At 40.6% G+C, this 24,191-nt stretch overlaps 1 protein-coding gene and 1 pseudogene across 3 annotated transcripts in view; one reads left to right on the top strand and one right to left on the bottom strand.

Moving 5' to 3' along the window:
* Window positions 1-470: 470 nt before the first annotated feature.
* Window positions 471-9,403, top strand: LOC106986824 (60S ribosomal protein L27a-like; annotated as a pseudogene).
* Window positions 9,404-16,821: 7,418 nt separating this feature from the next.
* Window positions 16,822-24,191, bottom strand: part of ADGRA3 (adhesion G protein-coupled receptor A3) — a 134,415-nt gene continuing 127,045 nt past the window's right edge. For all 3 annotated transcript variants that reach the window (XM_027046573.2, XM_053217517.1, XM_053217516.1), the window contains exons 17-19: window positions 22,120-22,265; window positions 18,528-18,623; window positions 16,822-18,388 (exon numbers count right to left, since the gene is read on the bottom strand). In XM_027046573.2, coding sequence (XP_026902374.1) covers window positions 17,146-18,388; window positions 18,528-18,623; window positions 22,120-22,265 — 1,485 coding nt within the window. In that variant the 3' untranslated portion in view covers window positions 16,822-17,145. The remainder of the gene's footprint in view (window positions 18,389-18,527; window positions 18,624-22,119; window positions 22,266-24,191) is intronic.

Genomic DNA, 24,191 nt, shown 5'->3' with positions numbered 1-24,191 from the left:
GGGCACCTGGGTGGCTCAGTAGGTTGGGCGTACCACTTTGGCTCAGGTAATGATCTTATGGTCTATGAGTTTGAGCCCCACGTCAGGTTCTGTGCTGACAGCTCAGAACATGGAACCTGCTTCAGATTCTGTGTCTCCCTCTCTCTCTGTCTTTCAACCGTTCATGCTCTGTCTCTCAAAAAACAAACAAACAAACAAACCTGGAGGTCTCACACTTTCTTATTTCAAAACTTTTTACAAAGGACAGTAATCAAAAGAGTACAGTACTAGCATAAAGATAAGAGATATAGACCAATGGAGTGGAACAGACACACCATAAGTAAACCCTCAGATTCAGGGTCAAATGACTTTCAACAAGGGTGCTAAGACATCCAATGGGGAAAGGACCGTCTCCTCAACAAATGGTGCTGGGAAAACTGGATATCCACAAGCCAAAGAAATAAAGTTGGATCCTTACAAACCACACAAAAATGGCTCTTTCATCTGGGCTGCCAACCAGACTGTGGAAGACCTGGAAACTGGCAGGCCGTGCAAGTCAAGGCCACGGCCACCCATCAGCAAACACCAGAAGCACTCAGGAGGCCAGGGTAATGCATCACTATAGGATGAACTTTGACAAATATCATCTGGGTTACTGTGGAAAAGTTGGTATGAGGCATTACCACTTAGAGAGAGATCAGAGCTTCTGCCCAACTGTCAACCTTGATAAACTGTGGACCTCGGTCAGCGAGCAGACACATGTAAATGCTGCCAGAAAGAAGACCAGCGCTGCTCCTCTTGTTGATCTCGTGCAATCAGACTACTACAAAGTTTTGGGGAAGGGACAGCTCCCAAAACAGCCTGTCATCATGAAGGCCAAATTCTTCAGTACAAGAGCTGGAGAGAAAATTAAACATTTGGCGGGGGGGGGGGGGGGGGGGAGGGGAGGAAAGGTAGGGGGTGGGGGTGCTGCTGTGTCCTGGTAGCTTGAAGCCACAATAGATGGAGGTTCATTAAATGCTAACAGATGAAAAAGAAATACAAAACTGAACTTAAAATGGATCAAAGATCTGAATGAAAGATTTTATTTTATTTATTTATTTTTTTATGAAATTTATTGTCAAATTGGTTTCCGTACAACACCCAGTGCTCATCCCAACAGGTACCCTCCTCAATGCCCATCACCCACTTTCCCCGGCCTCCCACTCCCCATCAACTCTCAGTTTATTCTCAGTTTTTAAGAGTCTCTTATGGTTTGGCTCCTTCCCTCTCTAACTTATTTTTCCCTCCCCCTCCCCCATGGTCTTCTGTTAAGTTTCTCAGGATCCACGTAAGAGTGAAAACATATGGTATCTTTCTCTATATGACTTATTTCACTTAGTGTAACACTCTCCAGTTCCATCCACGTTACTACAAAAGGCCATATTTCATTCTTTTTCATTGCCAAGTGGTATTCCGTTGTGTATATAAACCACAATTTCTTTATCCATTCATCAGTTGATGGACATTTAGGCTCTTCCCATAGTTTGGCTATTGTTGAAAGTGCTGCTATAAACATTGGGGTATAAGTGCCCCTATGCATCAGCACTCCTGTATCCCTTGGGTAAATTCCTAGCAGTGCTATTGCTGGGTCATAGGATAGATCTATTTTTAATTTTTTGAGGAACCTCAACACTGTTTTCTAGAGCGGCTGCACCTGTTTGCATTCCCACCAACAATGCAAGAGGGTTCCCGTTTCTCCACATCCTCGCCAGCATCTATAGTCTCCTGATTTGTTCATTTTAGCCACTCTGACTGGCGTGAGGTGGTATCTCAGTGTGGTTTTGATTTGTATTTCCCTGATGATCGCATTCACAATTGCACCAAGAATCATAAAATACCTAGGAATAAACCTAATCAAAGTTGTAAAAGATCTGTATGCTGAAAACTATAGAAAGCTTATGAAGGAAATTGAAGAAGGTACAAAGAAATGGAAAGACATTCCATGCTCATTGATTGGAATAATAAATATTGTTAAAATGTCAATACTACCCAAAGCTATCTGCACATTCAATGCAATCCCAATCAAGATTGCACCAGCATTCTTCTCGAAGCTAGAACAAGCAATCCTAAAATTTGTGTATGGAACCACAAAAGACTCCGAATAGCCAAAGTAATTTTGAAGAAGAAGACCAAAGCGGGAGGCATCACAATCCCAGACTTTAGCCTCTACTACAGAGCTGTAATCATCAAGACAGCATGTTATTGGCACAAAAACAGACACATAGACCAATTGAATAGAATACAGACTCCAGAATTGGACCCACAAAAGTATGGCCAACTCATCTTTGACAAAGCAGGAAAGAATATCCAATGGAAAAAAGAGTCTCTTTAATAAATGGTGCTGGGAGAAGTGGACAGCAACATGCAGAAGAATGAAACTAGACCACTTTCTTACATCACTCACAAAAATAAACTCAAAATGGATGAAGGACCTGAATGCGAGACAGGAAACCATCAAAACTCTAGAAGAGAAAGCAGAAAAAGACCTCTCTGACCTCAGCCACAGCAATTTCTTACTTGACACATCCTCAAAGGCAAGGGAATTAAAAGCAAAAATGAACTACTGGGACCTCATGAAGATAAAATCTTCTGCATTGCAAAGGAAACAATGAACAAAACTACACAGCAGCCAACGGAATGGGAAAAGATATTTGCAAATGACCTGTTGGACAAAGGGCTAGTATCCAAAATCTATAAAGAACTCACCAAACTCCACACCCGAAAAACAAATAATCCAGTGAAGAAATGGGCAGAAAACATGAATAGACACTTCTCTAAAGAAGACATCCAACGGCCAACAGGCACATGAAAAGATGAATGTAAGGCTTTATAAAACACTTAGAAGAAAAAAACTTCATCACATTAGGTTGGCACGTATAATACCAAAAGCATAAGGAACACAAATCAAAATTGATCAATAGGACATCAAATTAAAAACTTCTGTGTGTCAAAGGACACAATCAACATATTGAAAAGTCAGCCTACAGCATGGAAGAAAATATTTGTAAATCATACATTGTATAAAGCTTCACTATCGAACATATAAAGCACCTGCACTTGCACAACAAAAAAACCTAGTAACGCAATGAAAACATAGACCAAGGACCTCCATATTTCCCCACCGACACATAAATGGTCAACAAAAATATGAAAAGATGCTCAATATCACTTATCATTAGCAAAATGTAAATCAAAACCCAAATGAGATATCACCTCACATCCTTTAGGAAGGCTACTAAGAAACAAAAATAGAAGTAAAAAAGTTTGATGAGGATATGGAGAAACTGAAATCCTTGTGCAATTGGGGACAATGTAAAATGGTACAGGCTTCAGGAAAAAATATTATGGTGGTTTCTTACAAAATTAAAAATAGAATTGCCATATGATCCAGCAATTCCACTTCTGGACATAAATCCGAAAGAATTGAAAACAAGGCCTCAAATATCTATGTGTAGTATACTGGTCTTCATAGCAGCATCATTCACAAAAGCCAAAGGATGGAAGCAGTGCAAACAAATGCCCATCGGCAGATACACACAGGTAAAGAAAATGTGGAACATACATACAATGGAATGTATACACATGTATACACACAGCATACAGCCTTAGAAAGGAAGGAATTCTGACGCATGCTGACGCAACATGGATGGATCTTGAGGGCGTTATGCTAAGTGAAATAAGCCAGTCACAAAAAGACAAATACTGTATGATCCCACTTACATGAGGTACCTAGAATAATCAAATGTAGAGGAACAAAGTAGAATGGTAGCTGCCAAAACCGGGCAGAAGGTAAAATGGAGAGTTGTTTAATGGGTGTAGGATTTCAGTTTTGCAAGACCAAAAAGTTCTGGGGATTGATTACATAACAACTGTAAATATAGTTCAATTTCGGCAGAAGCGCCTTGCAATATAATCATTGTTAAATAAGAATATGAAGGACGCAGATCAGAAAGGATACCGAACTTCCCCCTATTTACTGAATTCTTTTAAAAATGTTGGCCATTCCTTTTGTAGCAATGTGGATGGAACTGGAGAGTGTTATGCTAAGTGAAATAAGTCATACAGAGAAAGACAGATACCATATGTTTTCACTCTTATGCAGATCCTGAGAAACTTAACAGAAGTCCGTGGGGGAGGGGAAGAAAAAAAAAAGAGATTAGAGAGGGAGGGAGCCAAAGCATAAGAGACTCCTTAAAAACTGAGAACAAACTGAGGGTTGGTGGGCGGTGGGAGGGAGGGGGGGGTGGGTGATGGGTATTGAGGAGGACACATTTTGGGATGAGCACTGGGTGTTGTATGGAAACCAATTTGACAATAAATTTCATATTTTAAAAAAACATTAAAAAATAAATAAAAAATAAATAAGCATTCACTAAAAAAAAAATGTTGGCCATTAAAGTCCCCATATGAGTGAAGTCATATGATTGAGGGGTTGTGGGAGGGGGGAGGGGCTAAATGGGTAAGGGGTACTAAGGAATCTCCTCCTGAAATCATTGTTGCACTACATGGGGGGGGGGGGGGAGGGGCTAAATGGTATGCTAACTAATTTTGATGTAAATTCAAAAAAAAAATTGTTGGCCATTACATAATTTACAAACTGATGTAAAATCTAACATTTTTGTTTGGAACTCATAATGGATCAGTGCTTTTATAAAAGTAAGATTTTCAACAGGTAGGAAGACAGGTGGGAATAAAGTTCACTGGTGTACATCCTGGGAATCTATTCCTGTGGCTGTCTGGTTATCTGTTCACCAAACCATCTCCCTTTCCTTCTTGGGCACACAGCTCAACTTCATTTCCCAGGTTACTCTGCAGTTAGGTGTGGCCACAACTGCACTCTGGCCAGTGGGCTGGGGCAGAAATGACATATGCCATCTCCTGGGCCTGATTCATAAAACCCTCCCCGGTGCTACCAACCATTCTCTGAGGAAGGACTTGGAGAGGGCAGAGCCTGGGTAAGAACCCCTGAGGAGTTCTGCCAGGCTAGTAACATACATACCAGACCACTGCTTCAGCAAGAAAGCCTTACTATGTTAAGGTACTAAAATGTACACTCTTAAAATACAAAATTTAAAAGGAAATACTTAACTAAGCAGTAAAAATTGTTAATCATGGTTGCCCACTAAACAATTTTACTCAGTCTTATATAGGAATGGATACCAGTAACAAAACAAACCTGCTTAGTAGTGGAAATTCATTACTTTCGTGTAGAGTATCTTCCTAGACCCAATCTTCTTTGAGTCATGACTCAAAGTCCCCATGACTCAAAGTCCCCATGACTTTGGGAACTCATGACTACTCCTGGCTTTGTGACCAATCATATTCTGCATATATATTTGTTCATACTAACACTCTGATTAGCTGGATTCTTTACACAGTGAATGTGTCTCAAGAACCCTCTAGAAACATTTTGAACTTTTAAAAACATGCCTGGAATATTCTTTTTTAAAAAAATATTTATTTGAGAGAGAAAGAGTGCGCACACATATGCATGTGACAAGGGAGGAGGGGCAGAGAGAGAAGGAGAGAGAGAATCCCAAGCAGGCTCCGTGCTGTCAGCAGGGAGCCCAACACGAGGCTTGATCTCACAAACTGTGAGATCATAACCTGAGGCCAAATCAGGAGCCGGACGCTCAACCAATTGAGCCCCCCGGGGTCCCCAAAATGCCTGGAATATTCTGATAAGAATTGTCATCAGTACCTTCTCAAACTGGATAATGGCAGCAGTAATGGATTAAACACATGCACTCACACACACTTTTCTTCCACTGTTCTGTAGACATAACAATTAGAAGGACAATACATATTTCAAACAATATAAAGCTTGCTGAAAAAGTTTGCTGAAAAAAATCTAATGAGATTATGGCTAGGAATTAATTCTGAGCATCCAACTCTAAAAGCGTAGGTAATGGTCTGTCACTGACTATAACGGGGGTCCTGTAGGTTCACACTTGGTATCCACCTTTGAGCCACTGGCATCCCCAGTGAAAAGAAGCTGAAGGAAAGCTACGTCCAAGGGCTGCTGGGGGTTTCATCACGTGCAGCACCAGGTTCACCAAGAAAGTGGAAAGACAGGGCGAGTCAGTCTACAGTAACTAAGTGAACGCACAGAACGGACACTTACACATTTCTCCTTGAGGAGCTGGCTTCATTTAGCCAAAAAAATGTACTGGATTTACTGTTACTTGTATTTCATTGAAAAATAGGTGAGTTGACCCATATGACAGTACTACTATAAATATTAGGAAGATATGACAAAATCTTGGCAAGAATGATGGAACGGCGCAAGTTTGGGAAACACTATCATAAGTAGCTATAAATAATCAAATCGCCTCTCAGATGAAAGCACTGGAATGAATATTAAAATAATTAGATGATTCTGGGAATCTGAAAAGAAAAAGACAATTAACATTTGCTTTACATTTTGGGTTGCTGTTGTAGGCCTCACTTTTCTTGATGGTTTAGTTTAACTCCTAGCTGAAATGCTTTCCGTTAATTTTTTTACTTCCACATTTTTTATGGTCTCAACCAACTTCAGCTTAGGCATTCTGATCTCAATGCCTGAAACACATAGGTTTAAATGTTGTAACTTTCTTACTTTTCAATAATGAGCAAAATCTAAGCCTAAGCATCTATATATAAGTTGCCATCTGTTTGTAACATTCTATCTATTTATAGAAATATATTGAACATGGATACAAAGTTACATTAAGTTGCATGTGCAAAAATTCCTGTTATCTAGAAATTAATTAGTCGCCACCGATTACAAGTTGAAATATTAATATATGTTTATACATGTATATAAATCTAGTCACACAAATACTCAAACACAAACCTGATTTCGAACTGTTACCTAAAATCAGAGGTTGGCGTTTAATACTAGCAAATAACATCATGTTATTATATTACGCAGTGTGTGACAACATGATTAAAAACCTTCCGTGGAATAAAAGAGTAAATCAGGTGTGTTTCCTTAATCAGAACATGACCAGTTATACCTTATTATGAAATTAAAACGCAAACAAAAGAACTGGGATGAGAATAAAGTTTGGGGAAACTACAGATCATAAGCACCGTGAGGGCATGAGTGATTGCCTCCAGAGAAGCTACGCGATGTGTTGCAAAGCATGGTGGCCGCAGCATGAGGAAACAGGTCATGCTCCTAGATGTGGCGCAACCCGCCAGCATGTTCAGCATGGCAGAAATTCTTTGAGCCTCACTTGCCAACATTTTTGAATCGGGAAAATGAATGAGCCAATTCTCTGAGAAAACCGAAACCTCTCTTAACAGTTTTATGCTCCTGTGAAAAATAAAGAAACCTCCACCAGCCACAAGCCATAAATCAAAAAGGACAAAGGTAAGGGGATACAATGTGTTCTTCATTTCCTACACGCAAACATCAAACGGTAACTCAGTCAAATACTAGGAGTATAATGCACAAAGTCATTGCTCATCACTTTCTACGCTTGGAATATCAACACATTCCAAATATTTTTAGTATAATCTTCATTTTATTCCAAGTATTTGATGTTTTCTTTCTTCCACCCCTCCCCTAGGCCCAGCCTTCTTGTCTTCTGTTATCTACACAAAGTTATATTTAAATTAACAGATGCTTACTGAATGGTGAACGTTTCCAGGAGGGGAAATTCCTCACTTCCTGTGAGGCAGGAAAAAGCAGAGGAACAAAGTTCTTTTCCCTATGTGGAGTCAACCTATGGGTCAGAGAAAGACGTTACACATTGTTGATGCTTTACAAAATACAAGAGCAAAATTAAAATAGCAATAAAGAAGTAGGCATTATCACTCCATTCACTCCTTTTTAGTTTATCTTTACCATTTCTACACGTCATCCTACATACGTATATCAATTTACCAGGAGACCCTGGGCCAGGCAGTGGTCCAACGTGCAAGTGTTGAATCCATCCATTTGGTCAGGATCTATCCATTGGTTTGCTTCCCCCACCAAAAGAATGTCTCTAAAACTGACATTTGACAAAGGCTTAAATAGAACTTCCAGTTTTATTATTGCAAAGCAAAATAATCTATTTCTAATGCGGTAATCCAATGACAAGTGAACACTTACCCTCTGATAAGTGATCTTGTGGTGTCCCTGATATTTACTCTATAGAAGTTAAGTGGTACATCTCTCAGATTTGGGGTTTATCAAGGTAAACTTGAGTCAGTATTTCTTGAATGTACACTTTGAATCTGATCTGACTCAAACCTTTAGGCAGCTGTCACAAACAGATCTGAGCTGTGCCTCACTTCTCAAGCATTGTCTCACCTATCAGAAGGACCGGATGCACAGAGTCAGGGCAGACCCTATCTGACCTTCAAAACAGTTCCAGAAATGAACTTTCATGGAAGATGGTGGAGTAGGAGGGCCCTAAGACCACCTCATCCCCCGGATACAGCCGCATCAGTGTAAATAACCCAGAAAAGGACCTAAGGCTGACAGAACAGACTCTCCACAGCCAAATGTAGAGAAGAGGCAACAATCAAAGAGGGTAGGAAGGGCAGAGACAAGGTCAGGAGCTAAATACACCCACAGGACTGTCCACAGGAGGGAGGGACACCACAGGTGTAGAGAGGGGCAAAGAAACACTCTCATACCAAGGAGCTTGCATGGGAAAGATGAATCCCCATTTTTGGCTTTGAACACCAAGAAGCCAAATTTGTTGAGTTCTTACAACCAGCAGGGCTTAACACTCAGAACTTTAAAAATCAGCAGTCTGGGCTCTATGAGAGCACAGGATAGAATCACCACCCTTAAGAAGACAGAACTGAAAACAGCCCTACTGAGATACAGCACAGAGGCAGTAGTCTGAAAAATTCCTGGGGCATACGGGGGAGATTTGCTTACTAATCTCAGAGCATGACTAATCACAGAGGAGCAGGGATCTTTGGGAGACTTTCCCAGGAACAAAGAAGCTGGCAGGTGCCATCTCCCTGCCCTGCACCCCAGTCTAGATACATGGACACCTGTGAGAATCAGCGGTGTCAACACTCACTACCTAACTTGCTAACACCATGCCCCACCCAGTGTTTTTCCCTGTGGACACACCCCCTGCAGCCAGGCCTGGAACGGTCCTCTCCTGCAGCGGACCCACACAAGGCTTGCTATCAGCACAAAGCCCACCCTCTGCTCCACCCCACCCCTCGCCTTGTACTTCTACAGATCCACCCCCTCCACCTGACCTGCCTCGATCCTTTCTCCCAGGAGACCAGGGCAGACCTAATGGGCACCATGTGCCCCACCACCATGTTCTTCTGCAGATCAATCCCCTCCACTTCACTCTTGTCTGGAGTTCACCCAAAGCCGTGCCACAAGCCTGCCAGTGGGCAAGCAGCTCTGAAAGGGGCCAGCACCACTCCAAAGTGACTCCCACCCAAGGGAGAGAAGATAACCACACACTAGTCTGAATACAGCCCCAGAGGTGAAGGCAGACATTTGGACCTGTTCTGTGGAGCTGCGGGCCCTATTCAACAAGGAGAACTTCTCAGGAGATAAGACCGAGAAAGCACCCAGCAATTCAGTGCTATTGCATCTCTGGAAAATACTTGGTCCAACGTAAGCCCAAGGTTGCACCACACTGGCCCACTAACAACACAGGGACCAAAACCTGCCCACAACAGGCAAAGAGAACCATCGCAGAGGACTGAAGGAAAAAGTAGCTCAGCCACAACATTGTGTGCACATGCAACACAAACAGGAGACACCACTGAAGTGCCAGGTTCTGGAGACTGCACTGCAGGACACTATAGGCCCTCTTCTCCACAAAGCCACTACTTTCAAGAGCAGAAGACAAAGCTGACTTTCCTAACACACAGAAACAGACAGAATTGAATTGGACAAAACGAGGAGACAGAGGAATATGTCCCAAATGAAAAAAAAAAGGGACAAAATCACAGCAAGAGAGCTAAATGAAATGGAGGAAGTAATATGCTTAACAGAGAATTTAAAGTAAGGGTCATAAAGACACTCACTAGACTTAAGAGTGGAGGACCTCAGTGACACCCTTGACAAAGAGAGAAAACATAAAGAACCAATCAGAGATGAAGAACTCAGTAGCTCAAATTAATAATACACTAGAGGAAATTAATGTAGACTAGAAGAAGCAGAACAGACTAGTAACCTGGTGGAAAGAATAATGGAAAGCAAATAAGATGAACAGAAAACAGAAAAAAGTAACAAAAAATGAAAATAGACTTAGGAAACTCAGTGACACCATCAAGAATAATGACATTTGCACTATAGGTATTTCAGAAGGAGAAAAGAGGGCAGAAAATGTATTTGAAGGACTAGTATCTGAAAACTTCCTGAATCTGGGGAATAAAACAGAAATCCAGATCCAGGAGGCACAGAGAGCACCCAAAAAATTAACCTAAGAAGGTCCACACCAAGACACATAGTAATTAAAATGACCCAAAGTAGGGATGCCTGGGTGGCTCAGTTGGTTGAGGGTCCAACTCTTGATCTTGGTTCAGGTTGTGATCTTACTTACAGCTCAGGAGATCAAGCCTTGCATCAGGCTCTGTGCTGACCACTCACCACAATCCCTGACTAGGATTTTCTCTCTTCCTCTTTGTGTCTCCCTCTCTCTTTCTTTTCCTTGCTCTATCTCTCTAATAAACATTTAAAAATCAATAAATAAAATAAAATGGCCAAAAGGAGTGATAAAGAGAAAAATTTTAAAGCAGCCAGAGAAAAGAAATCAGTTACATACAAGGGAAGCCCCATAAAGCTATCAGCTGATTTTTCAGCAGAAATTTTACAGGTCAGAAGGGAGTACTAGCATGATATACTCAAAGTGCTGTAAGTAAAAAAAAAACTACAGCCAAGAATACTGTATCCAGTAAGGTTACCATTCAGAATAGGAGATAAAGTTTCCCAAACAAAAGTTAAAGGAATTCATCACCACTAACCCAGCTCTATAAGAAATGTTAAGGGAGACTCTTTGTGTGAAATGGAAAGACCATAAGTAGTAGTAAGAATAGGGTGCACAAAAGCAGTAAAAATAAGTATATCTACAAAAGTAAGTCAAGGGATTCACAGAACAAAAGGATGTAAAGTAAGACATCAAATACCTAAAATGTGGGAGGGGAGAGAAGTTAGAAAAACATGGGTTCAAACTTAAGCGATCAACTTAATATAGACTGCTACATGCATATTATATACAAACCTAATGGTAATCACGAATCAAAAACTAGTAATAAGAGCAACAAAATAACAACAAGCTAAACAACAGGAGACAAAGAGAGAAAGGAATCCAAGTCAATCACTAATAAAGCCAGCAAACCATGACAGAAGAGTGCAAGACAACAAAGGAACAGAGAAAACTACAAAAGCAACCATAAAACAAATAACAAAATGGCAGTAAGCACATACCTATCAATAATTACTTTGAATGTAAATGGACTAACTGTTCCGATCAAAAGACCTAAGGTGAAGGGATGGATAAAAAAATAATAATAATAAGCCCATCTATATGCTGCCTACAAGAGACAGGTCAGACCTAAAGACACCTGCAGACTGAAAGTAAAGAGATGGAGAAACATTTATCATGTAACCGCATGTGAAAAGAAAGCCAGGGTAGCCATACTTATATGAGACAAAACTGACTTTAAAACAAAGTAACGAGGGGTGCCTGGGTGGCTCAGTCAATTAAGCGTCTGGCTTCAGCTCAGGTCATGATCTCGCTGTCTGTGAGTTAGAGCCCCACGTCGGGCTCTGTGCTGACAGCTCACAGCCTGGATCCTGCTTCGGATTCTGTGTCTCCCTCTCTCTCTGCCCCTCCCCTATTCATGCTCTGTGTCTCTCTGTCTCAAAAATAAATAAAAACATTTTAAAAAATTTAAAAAAAAGTAATGAGACAAAGAAGAGCACCGTATTATAAGGGGACAAATCCAATTTACGATTGGATATATCAATTGTAAATATTTATGTACCCTACACGGAGCACCCAAATACAAGAAGCAGCTATTACAAACATAAAGTAATAGATGGCAATACAGTAATAGTAGGCGACTTTACCACCACACTCACATCAATGGACAGATCATCCGAACAGAAAATCAACAAGGAAACAATGGCTCTGAGTGACACACTGGACCAGATGGATCTACCAGATATATTCAGAACATTCCATCCTAAAACAACAGAATACACATTTTTTTCAAGTGCACATGAGACAGTCTCCAGAATGGATCACATATTAGGCACCCAAACAAGTCTCAACAAATTCAAAAAGATGCAAGTCATACCATGCATCTTTTCTGACCACAACGCTAAGAAACTAAAAAGTAACCACAGGGAAAAATCTAGAAAGAACACATATATATGGAGGTCAAATAACACACTACTAAACAATGAATGGGCCAACTGAGAAATCAAAAAGAAACCAAAACATACGTGGACACAAGTTAAAATGAAACTATAACAGCCCCAAATCCTTGGGATCAGCAAAAGCTGTTCTAAGAGAGAAGTTTATAGCAACAGAGAAAAGTTTACAGGCCTACATCAAGAAGAAAAACCTCAAACAACCTAACCTTACACCTAAAGGAGCTAGGAAAGAACAAACAAAAACCCAAACCAGTAGAAGGAAGGGAATAATAAATATTAGAGCAGAAATAAACTAAAAATAAGACAAGTATATTATTTAGATATTAGACAAATATATATAATATCTAAAAAACAAAACAATAGGGCAATGAAACAAGCTGGTACTTTGAAAAGATCAACAAAATTGATACACCTTTAGCCAGAATCATAAAAACAGAAAAGGATTCAAATGAACAAAATCAGAAATGAAAGAGGACAAATAATAACCAGCACCATAGAAATATAATTATAAGAGAATATTATGAAAAATTATATGCCAACAAATTGGACAACCTAGAAGAAATGGATAAATTCCTGGAAATATAATCTACCAAAACTAAACCAAGAAGAACTACAAAATTTGAACAGACCAATTACCAGCAATGATATTGAATCAGTAATCAAAAAACTCCCAACAAAGAAAAGTCCAGGACCAGTTTCACAAGTAAATTCTAACAAACATTTAAAGAAGAGTTAATAGCTATTCTTCTCAAACTTTTCCAAACATAGAAGAGAAGGGAAAGCTTCCAACTCATTCTATGAGGCCAGTATCACCCTACCAAAACCAGATAAAGACACTACATAAAAAGAGAACTATGGATCACTATCTCTGATGAGCAAAGATGCAAAAAGCCTCAACAAAGTATTAGCAAACCAAATTGAAGAATACATGAAAGAAATCATCTTCCATGATCAAGTGGGATTCATTCCTGAGATGTAAGCATGGTTAAATATTTGCAAATCAATCAACATGCTACATCACATCAACAAGAGAAAGGATAAAAAAACATATGATCATTACAATGGATAGTATAACATCAACTCAGGATAAAAACCCTCAAAACCAAGTAGGTTTACAGGGAACATACCTCGACATAACAAAGGCCATATATGAAAAACCCACAGCAAACATCATACTCAGTGGGTAAAAATGGAGAGCTTTTCCCCTAAAGTCAGGAAGAAGACAAGGATGTCCACTCTCACCACTTTTATTCGACATAGTACTGGAAGTCCTAGGCACAGCAATCAGACAACAGAAAGAAATAATAGCCTTCCAAATTGGTAAGGAAGAATAAACCTTTCACTATTTGCAGATGCCATGATACTATATACAGAAAATCTGAAAGATTCCACCAAAAAACTACCAGAACTGACACATGAATTCAGTAAGGTCACAGGTCACAAAATTAACTTATACACTGCATTTCTATACACTAAAAATGAAGTAGCAGAAAGAGAAATTAAGAAAACAATCCCACTTACAATTGCATCAAAAATAATAAAATACCTAGGCATACACTTAAGTAAGGAGGTGAAAGATCTACAGTCTGAAAACTGTAAAACATTAATGAAAGAAACTGAAGACAACACAAACAAATGGAAAGATATTCCATGCTCGTGGACTGAAAGAACAAATAGAGTTAAAATTTTCACACTACCCAGAGCAATCTATAGATTTAATGCAACCCTTATCGAAGTAACAAGAGCATTTTTCACAGAACTCGAAGAAACAATCCTAAAATTTGTATGGAACCACAAAAGATCCCAAATAGCCAAAGCAATCCGGGAAAGGAAGAACAAAACTGGAGGTATCACAGTCCCAGATTTGAAGATATACCACAAAGCTGTAGTAATCAAAACAGTATGACCCTGGCATAAAAACAGAAATAAACATCAATAGAAGAGAATAGAGATGCCAGAAATAAACCCACAATTATATGGCTGATTCATCTTCCACAAAGGAGGCAAGAATATACAATGGGAAAAAGAAGTTTCTTCAATAAATGGTGTTCAGAAAACTGGACAGCCACATGCATAAGAATGAAACTGGACCACTTTCTTACACTGTACTCAAAAATAAACTCAAAATGGATTAAAAACCTAAATGTAGGACCTGAAACCTTAAAAATCCTAGAAGCAGAGACAGTAATTTCTCTGACATCGGCCACAGCAACATTTTTCTAGGTATCTCTCCTGAGGCAAGAAAAAAAAAAGCAAAAATAAACTACAGGGACTACATCAAAATAAAAAGCTCCCACACAGGGGTGCCTGGGTGGCTCAGTGGGTTAAGTGACTCTTGAATTCAGCTTGCGTCATGATCTCAGAGTTGTGAGATCAAGCCCTGCAATCAGGCTCTGCACTGGGCATGGAGCTTACCTAAGATGGCCTTTCTCTCTCTCCCTCCGCCCCTGTCACTGCTCCATCACACCCTCTCTTGAAAGAAAAAAAGAAAGAAGAAAGAAAGAAAGAAAGAAAGAAAGAAAGAAAGAAAGAAAGAAAGAAAGGAAGGAAGGAAGGAAGGATAAAACCTTTTGCACAGCAAAGGAAAAAAACCAACAAAACTAAAAGACAACCCACTGAATAGGAGATATTTGCAAATGATAAATCAAATAAAGGGTAGTATCCAAAATATATAAAGAACAGATACAACTCAACACTAAATAAAACCCAAAAAACAAAAAACCTCCAATTAAAAAATGGACAGAAGACATGAATAGACATTTCTCCAAAGAAGACATCCAGAGATGTGAAAAGATGCTCAACATCACTTATCAGGGAAATGCAGATCAAAACGACAATGAGGTATCACCTCACATCTGTCAGAATGGCTAAAATCAAAAACACAAGAAACAATCAGCATCAGCAAGGATGTAGAAAAAGGAACACTTGTGGATTGTTGGTAGGAAGGCAAACTGGTGCAGCCACTGTAGAAAACAGTATGGAGGTTCCTCAAAAAATTAAAAATAGGATGATCATATGATCCAGTAATTCTACCACGGAGGTATTCACCCAAAGAATATGAATACACGAATTCAAAAAGATATATGCCTCTATGTTTATTAGAGCATTATTTACAATAGCCAAATTATGGAAGCAGCCCAGGTGTCCGTTAATAGGTGAATGGATAAAGAAGATGTGGTATGGATGTGTGTACATGCATATATATCACATTATATACACACGGCTCAGGTTATGATCTCACGGCATGTGAGTTCGAGCCCTGCGTTGGGCTCTGTGATTATATTATACACATATAATTTGATACTAGTCAGCCATGAAACAGAATGAGATCTTGCCATTTGCAACAACATGGAAAGAGCTACAGAGTATAATGCTAAGTGAAATAGTCAGAGAAATGACTATGGTTACCAGAGGGGAGGTTGGTGGGGGGATGGTTAAAGTGGTGAAGGGGAGTAAGAACACACTTATCATTATGAGCACTGAGTAACGTATATTAATGTAAACTAATACAACACCGCACATGAACTATGCTGTAATTAACATTCTTTAAAATAATGCAACACATTAAATAACTTAAAAAAAAAAAAAAAAAGAGTTCCAGGAATGGACTCCATTGAGACTAAGGACCAGAGATGGTTAAGGACCGCAGTGCATCAATGACCAAGGGGAACATTTGGATCAGAGCAGCTTTTGCCCTCAGAATGTAATTTAAAGATCAGTACCTGAGGAACTTTATCTGAGAACAAAGTAACAGCCAACAGAACAGCCAATACTGAAGAACTCAGAGTAAGTGAGTGTGAACCTGACTTATATGGTTGTACTTCATTTACATTCAAGGATAATGTATGTACTGGGGGGTGGGGGGGAAGGAATGATTAAGAAAATTAAACCTAAATATAAATCACTGAAAAGCCACAAAAGTGACAAAACAATATTAAGAGGACCAAAGTGATAAGGCAAAGTAATTCAATTTAGAGAGAGCTTTTGAGGCATTTCCATTTCAAAAAAAAAAAAAAAAAAAATTCCGTGAGATCTTTTTATAAACTTGTAGCATTTAAAACTGTATTTATAAAATACATCAAACAAGCTTTGATTTATATGTCATAATCAGTGGAGTTAATTATGTAAGAGTCTGCTAATTGATTTACATAGAATTCTCATTAAAATATCCCCATGTATAAACACAATTAAAATAGAACTACATGCTTCTATTATAAAATACAAAAATGTATGGGGCACATGGGTTGCTCAGTTGGTTAAGCATCTGACTTCAGCTCAGGTCATGATCTCACGGTCTAGGAGTTTGAGCCCAAGTCGGGCTCTGTGCTGACAGCTCAGAGCCTGGAGCCTGCTTCGGATTCTGTGTCTCCCTCCCTTTCTGCCCCTCCCCCACTTGTGCGCACACGTGCTCTCTCTCTCTCTCTCAAAAACAGTAAAAAAAAAATGTGAGACTGAAACAATGACAAACACCTATTTATTATATTAAATACAAGCCTGAAATGTTAAGTAGATACACAGATTCCAAGAAATTACATTTCAGATGCTCAAAGTCCTGCTGGTGCTTTGACAATGAAAACGATGCTTTAGAGGGTTTTTAATTCATAAAAAAAAGCAACAATCGGGAGATATAAAATAAGACCCCAAACTTCAAAGTTTATTCAAAATTGTTTTGAATCCCTAAGGTGGCTGCAAACAGTCTGTTTTTACATAGTCCTGGCTTCAAGGAATGTGGACAACACGGTCTGTAGGGATTTGTGCCCAGGAAGCCCACCGCCGCTACCCTACACAGTAGTCTCGTGTTTCCATAGCCCAGTCCTGACGTTGCCGGTGCTATCTGTACCCAGCAAGGGGCCCTCCTGCCCACTGCTTTTGATTGGTCCATTCTGGATGGCCAAGTTGAGTCCATAAGACTTCTGCTGACTTTCAAGCTCAACTACAATTGGCTTCCTTAAGGCATCTTTTTTACTACTATTTGAAATAGGCTTTTCAAAATTTCTGCTGCTCTTGGGAAGCGTGCTACAGCCGTCGCTGCTATCGGGTTGGGGCGGGTTGTACTGTCTCTCTCTGTAGGCTAAATAAGCCCTTCGACTCCTCGAGTGTCCTTCATTGTTGCCCGGCCGGCTTTTAGGTAAGCCGTTCTGCACGCTGCCTTCCACGCTGGTTGGGACGTCATAGGCATACTCTCTTAGGACGGTGAGTCTGCTTGCCCGGTGTCCTTTACTTCTGTTTTTATGATGGCGGCTTGGGTGCACATTTGTTCGACACTGAACTTCTAAAGGTGCCACATGCATTTTGATATCATTGTCCATTGAATGTTCCGTCAGACTATTATCAAGCTGAGGCGTGGAGTTCAAAGGCAGGGAATTGGTATGGCACTGAGCCGCCGCAGCCTGCAAGTTGGTTAACTTGCAGCCCTGGGAGGAATTTTTGAAGCTCGATGTACTCTTGTTTGTGCATGAAGATTCTGCACTACTGTTGGTGCACTTAGGCGCCTCTCCGTTCGCGCCACTGGAGCTGGGGGGCTGTACATTAACCTGCACGGAGTACGAGCTCCGGCCGGGGCAGCAGGTCATGATCCACGCAAGTCTAACATCCTCCCTATTGACGCAGTGGTGAACCACGATGAATGCACTGAGACTCAAACACGTGGCTCCAAAAAAGAAGCTGAACACCAAGTCCAAAGGGTAATACAAGGAAACAGCCAAGGCCCCAAACATCCACAGGGCGACATATAAGAGCAAGGTAAGACTGGCCCCCAAAAGTTGAGAATGAAAAGTGTGCTCATTTTCCAACGCTGACGTCGAAATCAGAGACAGAGACAGGGAATCCTGATGGTTGACTTCGCCATTTTCATTGGCCGCCAGCCTCTGCTGCTCCTCCGTGGGCTCCTTCAGCTCATATTTGCGCTCAGGGTGTCTTTTCAACTGAATAAATATGCTCAGGAAGTACATACAGTTCACAAACGTGATGAAGCTGGCAGGCCCGTAGAAGGCTCCCAAGGAGGGTTCCCACGCCATCCAGCAACTAGGAAAGAAAATGGGAAACCAGTTCAGATGCTGCATGGCAACCAACTGTTCCAGGAACTGCAACAGAGTCAGGGCCTGGGAAAGCATTAAAAGAGAAGCAACTGGGGTCAGGTACGCAGAGAACACAAAACACTCACTAGGGTGCATGTGGCCGACTGCCGTAATTCTTGATGTTCGCGGCCGCTGTTATACCACAAACTATGATGGGTATGCCACCGCCGATCAGGTAGAATCTGGAAGGAGGGACAATGTGAATGTCAGCTCATCATTCCCATTGATTAAGGTACACACATCCCAGTATCTCGGTACTGCAATAGTCCTTCCTCAATGATTAATTATTATTCCTATCCCAATAATAAACTGGAGGTTAACTTTTGGAGGCTGCTTTGTTAACAATAACTTTTTTAAAAATTTTTAAATTTTTGTTTGGATAGCTTTTTTTGAGTAGGCTACCACGTTTCCACTTGAGGAAAGCTGATCAGCTTCTGCCACCCTGTGGACAGGAAGAGATACTGCAGGTAGGGCTTCAATCTTTCCACGGGAATTCAGCAGGCAAACCAGTAAGTTAGTCCATTACAAAATGGACTTTAAGGTCTCACTATGCCATACAGTTCACACAAAATATGTAATAATATTAACTACTGATTAATGTCTGCCTATGCCTGCGTGTTGCAGGCCACCTCACTGCTGTGTATGCTTATCCCTAGTCACTGAGGCAAGGAAGGTGCCCCATCTCAGCCTCACACAGTGCCCAGGCCCTTCCTGACCTCCTTCCCATGGACTCACTGGGGACAGCAAGAAAAAGGATCGTGCAGTAGGAACTGAGGGAGACAGAGTGGTGGTGAGTCCTACCAAGAGAAACTTCTTTTCTTGACCAGAGCTTCTTTGAGCTCCCTGATTAGAGAAAATAGGAACTTTGTGCCCTGGCCGCATCCTGCTGGGTACAGTCAGAATCTTAACTCTGCATCTGCCAATTCTAGAGACACAGCCTCATTCCTGAGCTGGCTGGATAAAGGCGGTGCAGTAAAGCCTTGGATTGTGAGTAACCTGCTCTGTGAGTGTTCCACAAGACGAGTAAACAGTTCTAATAAATTTTAACTTGATAAACGAGTGATGTCTTGCAATACGAGTAGTCTGTGATGCCGAATGTCACATGATCACAAATGAGCCAATGGTTCTCTCTCTCTTGCTGGGGGATTGTGGGTGATCATCTCCCATGCTCAGATGCTCGGTCTCAGGCTGCTGTGTTTGGCAGAGATCAGTGATTTTGCAGAACATCAGAAAGTACCCACAACAGGCCCAGTGTATTTTTTGTCATTTCAAAGCACTTACGGACAGTCCTTTGCTTTTCTGTACAAGAGTAAACTTAGGAATACTTTGCTTCATTCTAAGTCAGGCTGCTTGCAGATATAGACCCCTTCCTCTGCTGCCTTATTGCCAGTTACATTAAATACAGTACGTGACAAAAGTTTATTAATACTGTACTGTAGTCATCACCCGTTAGTGATAGTGAAAGTTGTCTGACACAATAACCCTCCTCTGGCTGGTCTCCCTCACACCAATCATGAAAGTTCAGGTTATTTTATTTTTCTTTATATTTTGTATTTTATTATTTTGGATTATATTGCAGTAATGTAATCACTTTTATATGACTATTTTTGGGTTGTGGAACAAATCATTTGAGTTTCCATTATTTCTTATGGGGAAATTCACTTTGATATACAAATGCTTTGGATTACAAGCATGCTTCCATAATGAATTATGCTCGCAAACCAAGGTTTTACTGTATTCAAAACTTTTATTTAACGCTTGGGGTTATTATTTATTTTCTCAGAACCTAACAATAGGAAGGAATAGCTCTGAAGGATGGGATCCCTAACTCTCTTAATCAAACACCATCTCTCAGCTCTTTTAACCCAAGTGACAGAGGTGCCAACTTGCATCCTGTAACCTGACTCTGGTCAAGCACTCCTGTTTGTCCCTTAATCGTCCAGGGAACCATTCACTCCCTGAATCTTTTATGTTCTCAGGCATTCTCTTTCAGTTCTTCCCTTTACTTGCTATGGCCCATTTATTAAATATCAACATGGCCCTTGGGGCGCCTGGGTGGCTCAGTCGGTTGAGCGTCTGACTTTAACTCAGGTCATGATCTCGCGGTCTGTGAGTTCGAGCCCCACATAAGGCTCTGTGCTGACAGCTCACAGCTGGAACCTGCTTCCGATTCTGTGCCTCCCTCTCTCTCTGCTCCTCCCCTGCTCACACTCTGTCTCTCTCTCAAAAATAAATAAAGGTTAAAAAAAAATTAAAAAAAAAAATATCAACATGGCCCCAGGACCATTTTTTAACCAACTTCTCCCTGGGGGATTTGGTTCATTATCCTTGTGTTCAATCACCACACATGGAAAATGTCTCCTGTCCTGTCTGTAAAATGCCTAGCACGTCTTCCCTACTGAGTACCAGGTTTCCAAAAATGTACACTTCTCACAAAAAGTACTAGTGAGCCTGCCTCCCTGTGCTTACCTGCCCCGTCCCCATTCTACATTTCCTATATTATTTTCTCAGTTGACAGAAGCACCATGTGCCAAACTAAACTAGAGCAATTTGTAACCATCTTGGAATTCTCTCCCTCCCACACATTTTAAATCCAGTTGGCCATCAACCCTAGAGAAGTTGCCTCAACTGTCTTCAACACACACACCCTCTCTTCTCCATGATGCTGCTCTGGTTTCAGTCCTCATGGGACCACCCTAATGACCTCAGCAGAATTCCTTACTCTCAGGCTCTCCAATTTTTACTCTATATTAATGCAAAGCTGTCCTTCTAAAAAGATAACTAGTCAGGCCACCCCCTTAGGTAAGTCTTCAATGGCTGCCCACATTTTAACATGGCTTCCAAAGGCCTGAAACGGAACTTTCACTCAGAATTCTGGCAACTCTCCACCACATACTGTAGGTTCCCGCCAAACTGCATTTCTTGAAATTTCCTCAGCTCACTCACCACATAATCCTGTATCTGGAGTGTCCCCTCTCCCCTTTGCTCTAATCCCTAATGAAGGATCATCACTAATGGTCAATACTTCCTAACACCATCCCCCCAAATTAATGGTGCCTTTGTTTGCACTTTCAAAAGACCGTATCTCCACTGTGTAACGTCCTTACACAGCCTGCAGCTGGTTCTTTACGGTCTCCTCACACAGACTGTAAACCCCTCAAAGGCAGGACAGCTTAAGTCTCTGGTCCCGTGCCAAGTACACAGCCAGCATTCAGTAAACTCTATCACCATTGGTCAATTTTTACTCATCCAGCACGATAATCCATTATTTTCTTCTTATAATTGTGAAGAAAGGTGTAACTCCAAAACTATGTTGTCCTTTGTAGGGAATCATTAAATTGAAACACACTTACATAGGTTAAAAATCTCTGACATGGCCTCAAGGAGATAAAAACAGTTAACATTTTCTTAGAGCCGATTAGATGCGCTTCACACATTACGGCACTTATTTATTCCCACTTTGTAGATGAGAGAGGAAGGCACGGAGAGGGTACAACCTCACGAAGGGCTTCCAGCTGGACGGCTGTGCAGCCAGTGCCCAAACCCAGGAAGCCCGGCTTCCAAGTCCATTATGTACTCCCCAAAACTTACTCAGAATTGTTTTGTTATGATGAAGCTTCAGCTAAACTGATGTTTCATGAACATTTACTATAAACAGTGAACAAAGATACCAAATACCTGAGCATTGGTCTTGGTGGAGGTGGTAGTTCATCGGGATCCTGGCATCTTTTAGCCTTTCTAGTGACTTGTTTGTAGATATTTCGAGCCGTCACTCCCACCCATAGTACTGTAGCAAGAGTGGAATAATGAAGAATTATTCCAATCTAGAAAGAAGATTGAAGACTATATGTAAGCTAAAAGGAAAAAAAAAATTCCCCAGTAGTAGCTGCCATCAAGGTTTACCAAAAATAACTGGTAAGGAACTTCCAAAAATATGATTCAAAACCAGTATGACAGTATCTTCTAAAGATCAGTTCCTCTACCCACGAATCAAACAGAGGACCCTAACAGACATGTGACAGAGGGTTATGTCCCCTAACAGACAAACCAACATTTGGATCTCGGAGGCCCACACACTACGTACAATTTATACCCAAGAAAACCCTTCATACACCACAGAATTGGCTTTTCAGTATCTTTAAACCAAAGGTGTGTGTGTCAGGGATGCAATGTCATAAATTAGAGTTCAGTTTCGAAGGCCCGTTTTAAGGAAGAATGTAGAAGGCAAGGGTAACCAGAGAGTGAAAGTCACAATACACAGTGAATAAGCTTTAGTGTGACAGAACGGAGTTGTTCTAATTCAGAAGTATTTACTATATACGGTGACAGTAAGACAGCAAGGTAATACACTGGTGGTTAAGAGGGTGAGGTCTAGAATCAACAACTTCTGCCTGGTTTTAAAACCAGGATCCACCCCTTACCTGCTATGATACCTTAGCAGAGTCACATAACATCTCAAACATTGGTTTCTTCGTTGGTAAACGGAGAGAGATATGAAAGTAGTGGGAGACTAAGAGAGCCTACGTAAAGCATTTTGCACATTGCCTGGCATATGGTAAGTAATCAAGAAAAATGGTATCTGTATTTTAATTATGACTATTAAGAGTGTGCTTTTAAGTAAATAATGTCACCTCTCTAAATTAATTTTCCTCATTTGAAGAGTGGGAAGATTATCAATAACCATCTCTAGCAACTTTGTGGGGACTATATGGTTACAATATTTAAGACACAATAGGTACCCATTTAAAAGCAGGTAACTGTAGCACATGTAATGGTCACACTAATTAAGTTTCTTCCCTCAGAGGGGTGATGGAGGGTATGTTTACCATGTGACTTGAGCGTGAAGCAACTCTAGTTGAAGATCAAATTCTAGGTGAGGCTATGTACTGGGGCTAAGACAGGCTTAAAATCCATTTTAAGAAAAATAAGTGTGTCACTGGGGCATCAAAGACATAATTCAGCTTTCTTGTCTAACTACCATATTTTAATGTTTCCTTTTTAAACAATTATCACAGGTAACATCCTATTAATGAAAATCTTCAAGAAAAATTTTTTCATTCTAAAAAGATGGCTCTCCGATCTCAAGAGAATCGATCCATCACCAAACCTGCGTCAAGAATACATGCATTTAGACTGTTGCCCAGAAATTTTAATGAGAACCAGTGAGCGCCAAAATCTGGTAAATGAAAACCCAAGTCTTATTGTGCAGGACAAAAACGAGGGTAGTCACTGCCCAGGCTGAACCTTACACTGACTTGGGACAGGCCGGCAGGCTGGATCCAGCTTGGCCAAATGAGAAAACTCAGATTGATTTTCTTTGTAAGGAGAGGAGTGGCTCCTTGGCTTCCATTAGTTTTACTGACTGTACTGTAAAAGCAAAATTTACAGAGGAAAGTGGAACAAAAAGCAGAAAATAAACCTTAAGCTATCTGGAGTCGCACCAAATACTAGAAGTAAAAATAGTGTAAATGAATTTGGTACACAGACGCCAAAACATTCAAGACAGATCACAATGGTAGGCTTTACGAGTGATGCTGAGGTCAGAAGAATGAGACTGAGCTGTGAAGTAAGTTTAAAAAATAGGAGTAAAAATGTTTTCAACATAGGAGGTGCAGGATGGAGCATTTTCTTGTTTTAGATCCAAGAGGGAAAACTCAACCTTTAGATTTTGAAGTGTTTTCTACGGCATTTCAAAATTTCCAGAAGTACTCATGCTTGAAATTACCGAAGCCTTCAGTCAAATATTACCA

The sequence above is a fragment of the Acinonyx jubatus genome, chromosome B1 (genome assembly GCF_027475565.1).
Source record: "Acinonyx jubatus isolate Ajub_Pintada_27869175 chromosome B1, VMU_Ajub_asm_v1.0, whole genome shotgun sequence".
Classification (NCBI taxonomy): Eukaryota; Metazoa; Chordata; class Mammalia; order Carnivora; family Felidae; genus Acinonyx; species Acinonyx jubatus.
The sequence above is the reverse complement of the archived record's forward strand: the minus strand, read 5'-3'. Positions and strand labels throughout refer to the sequence as shown.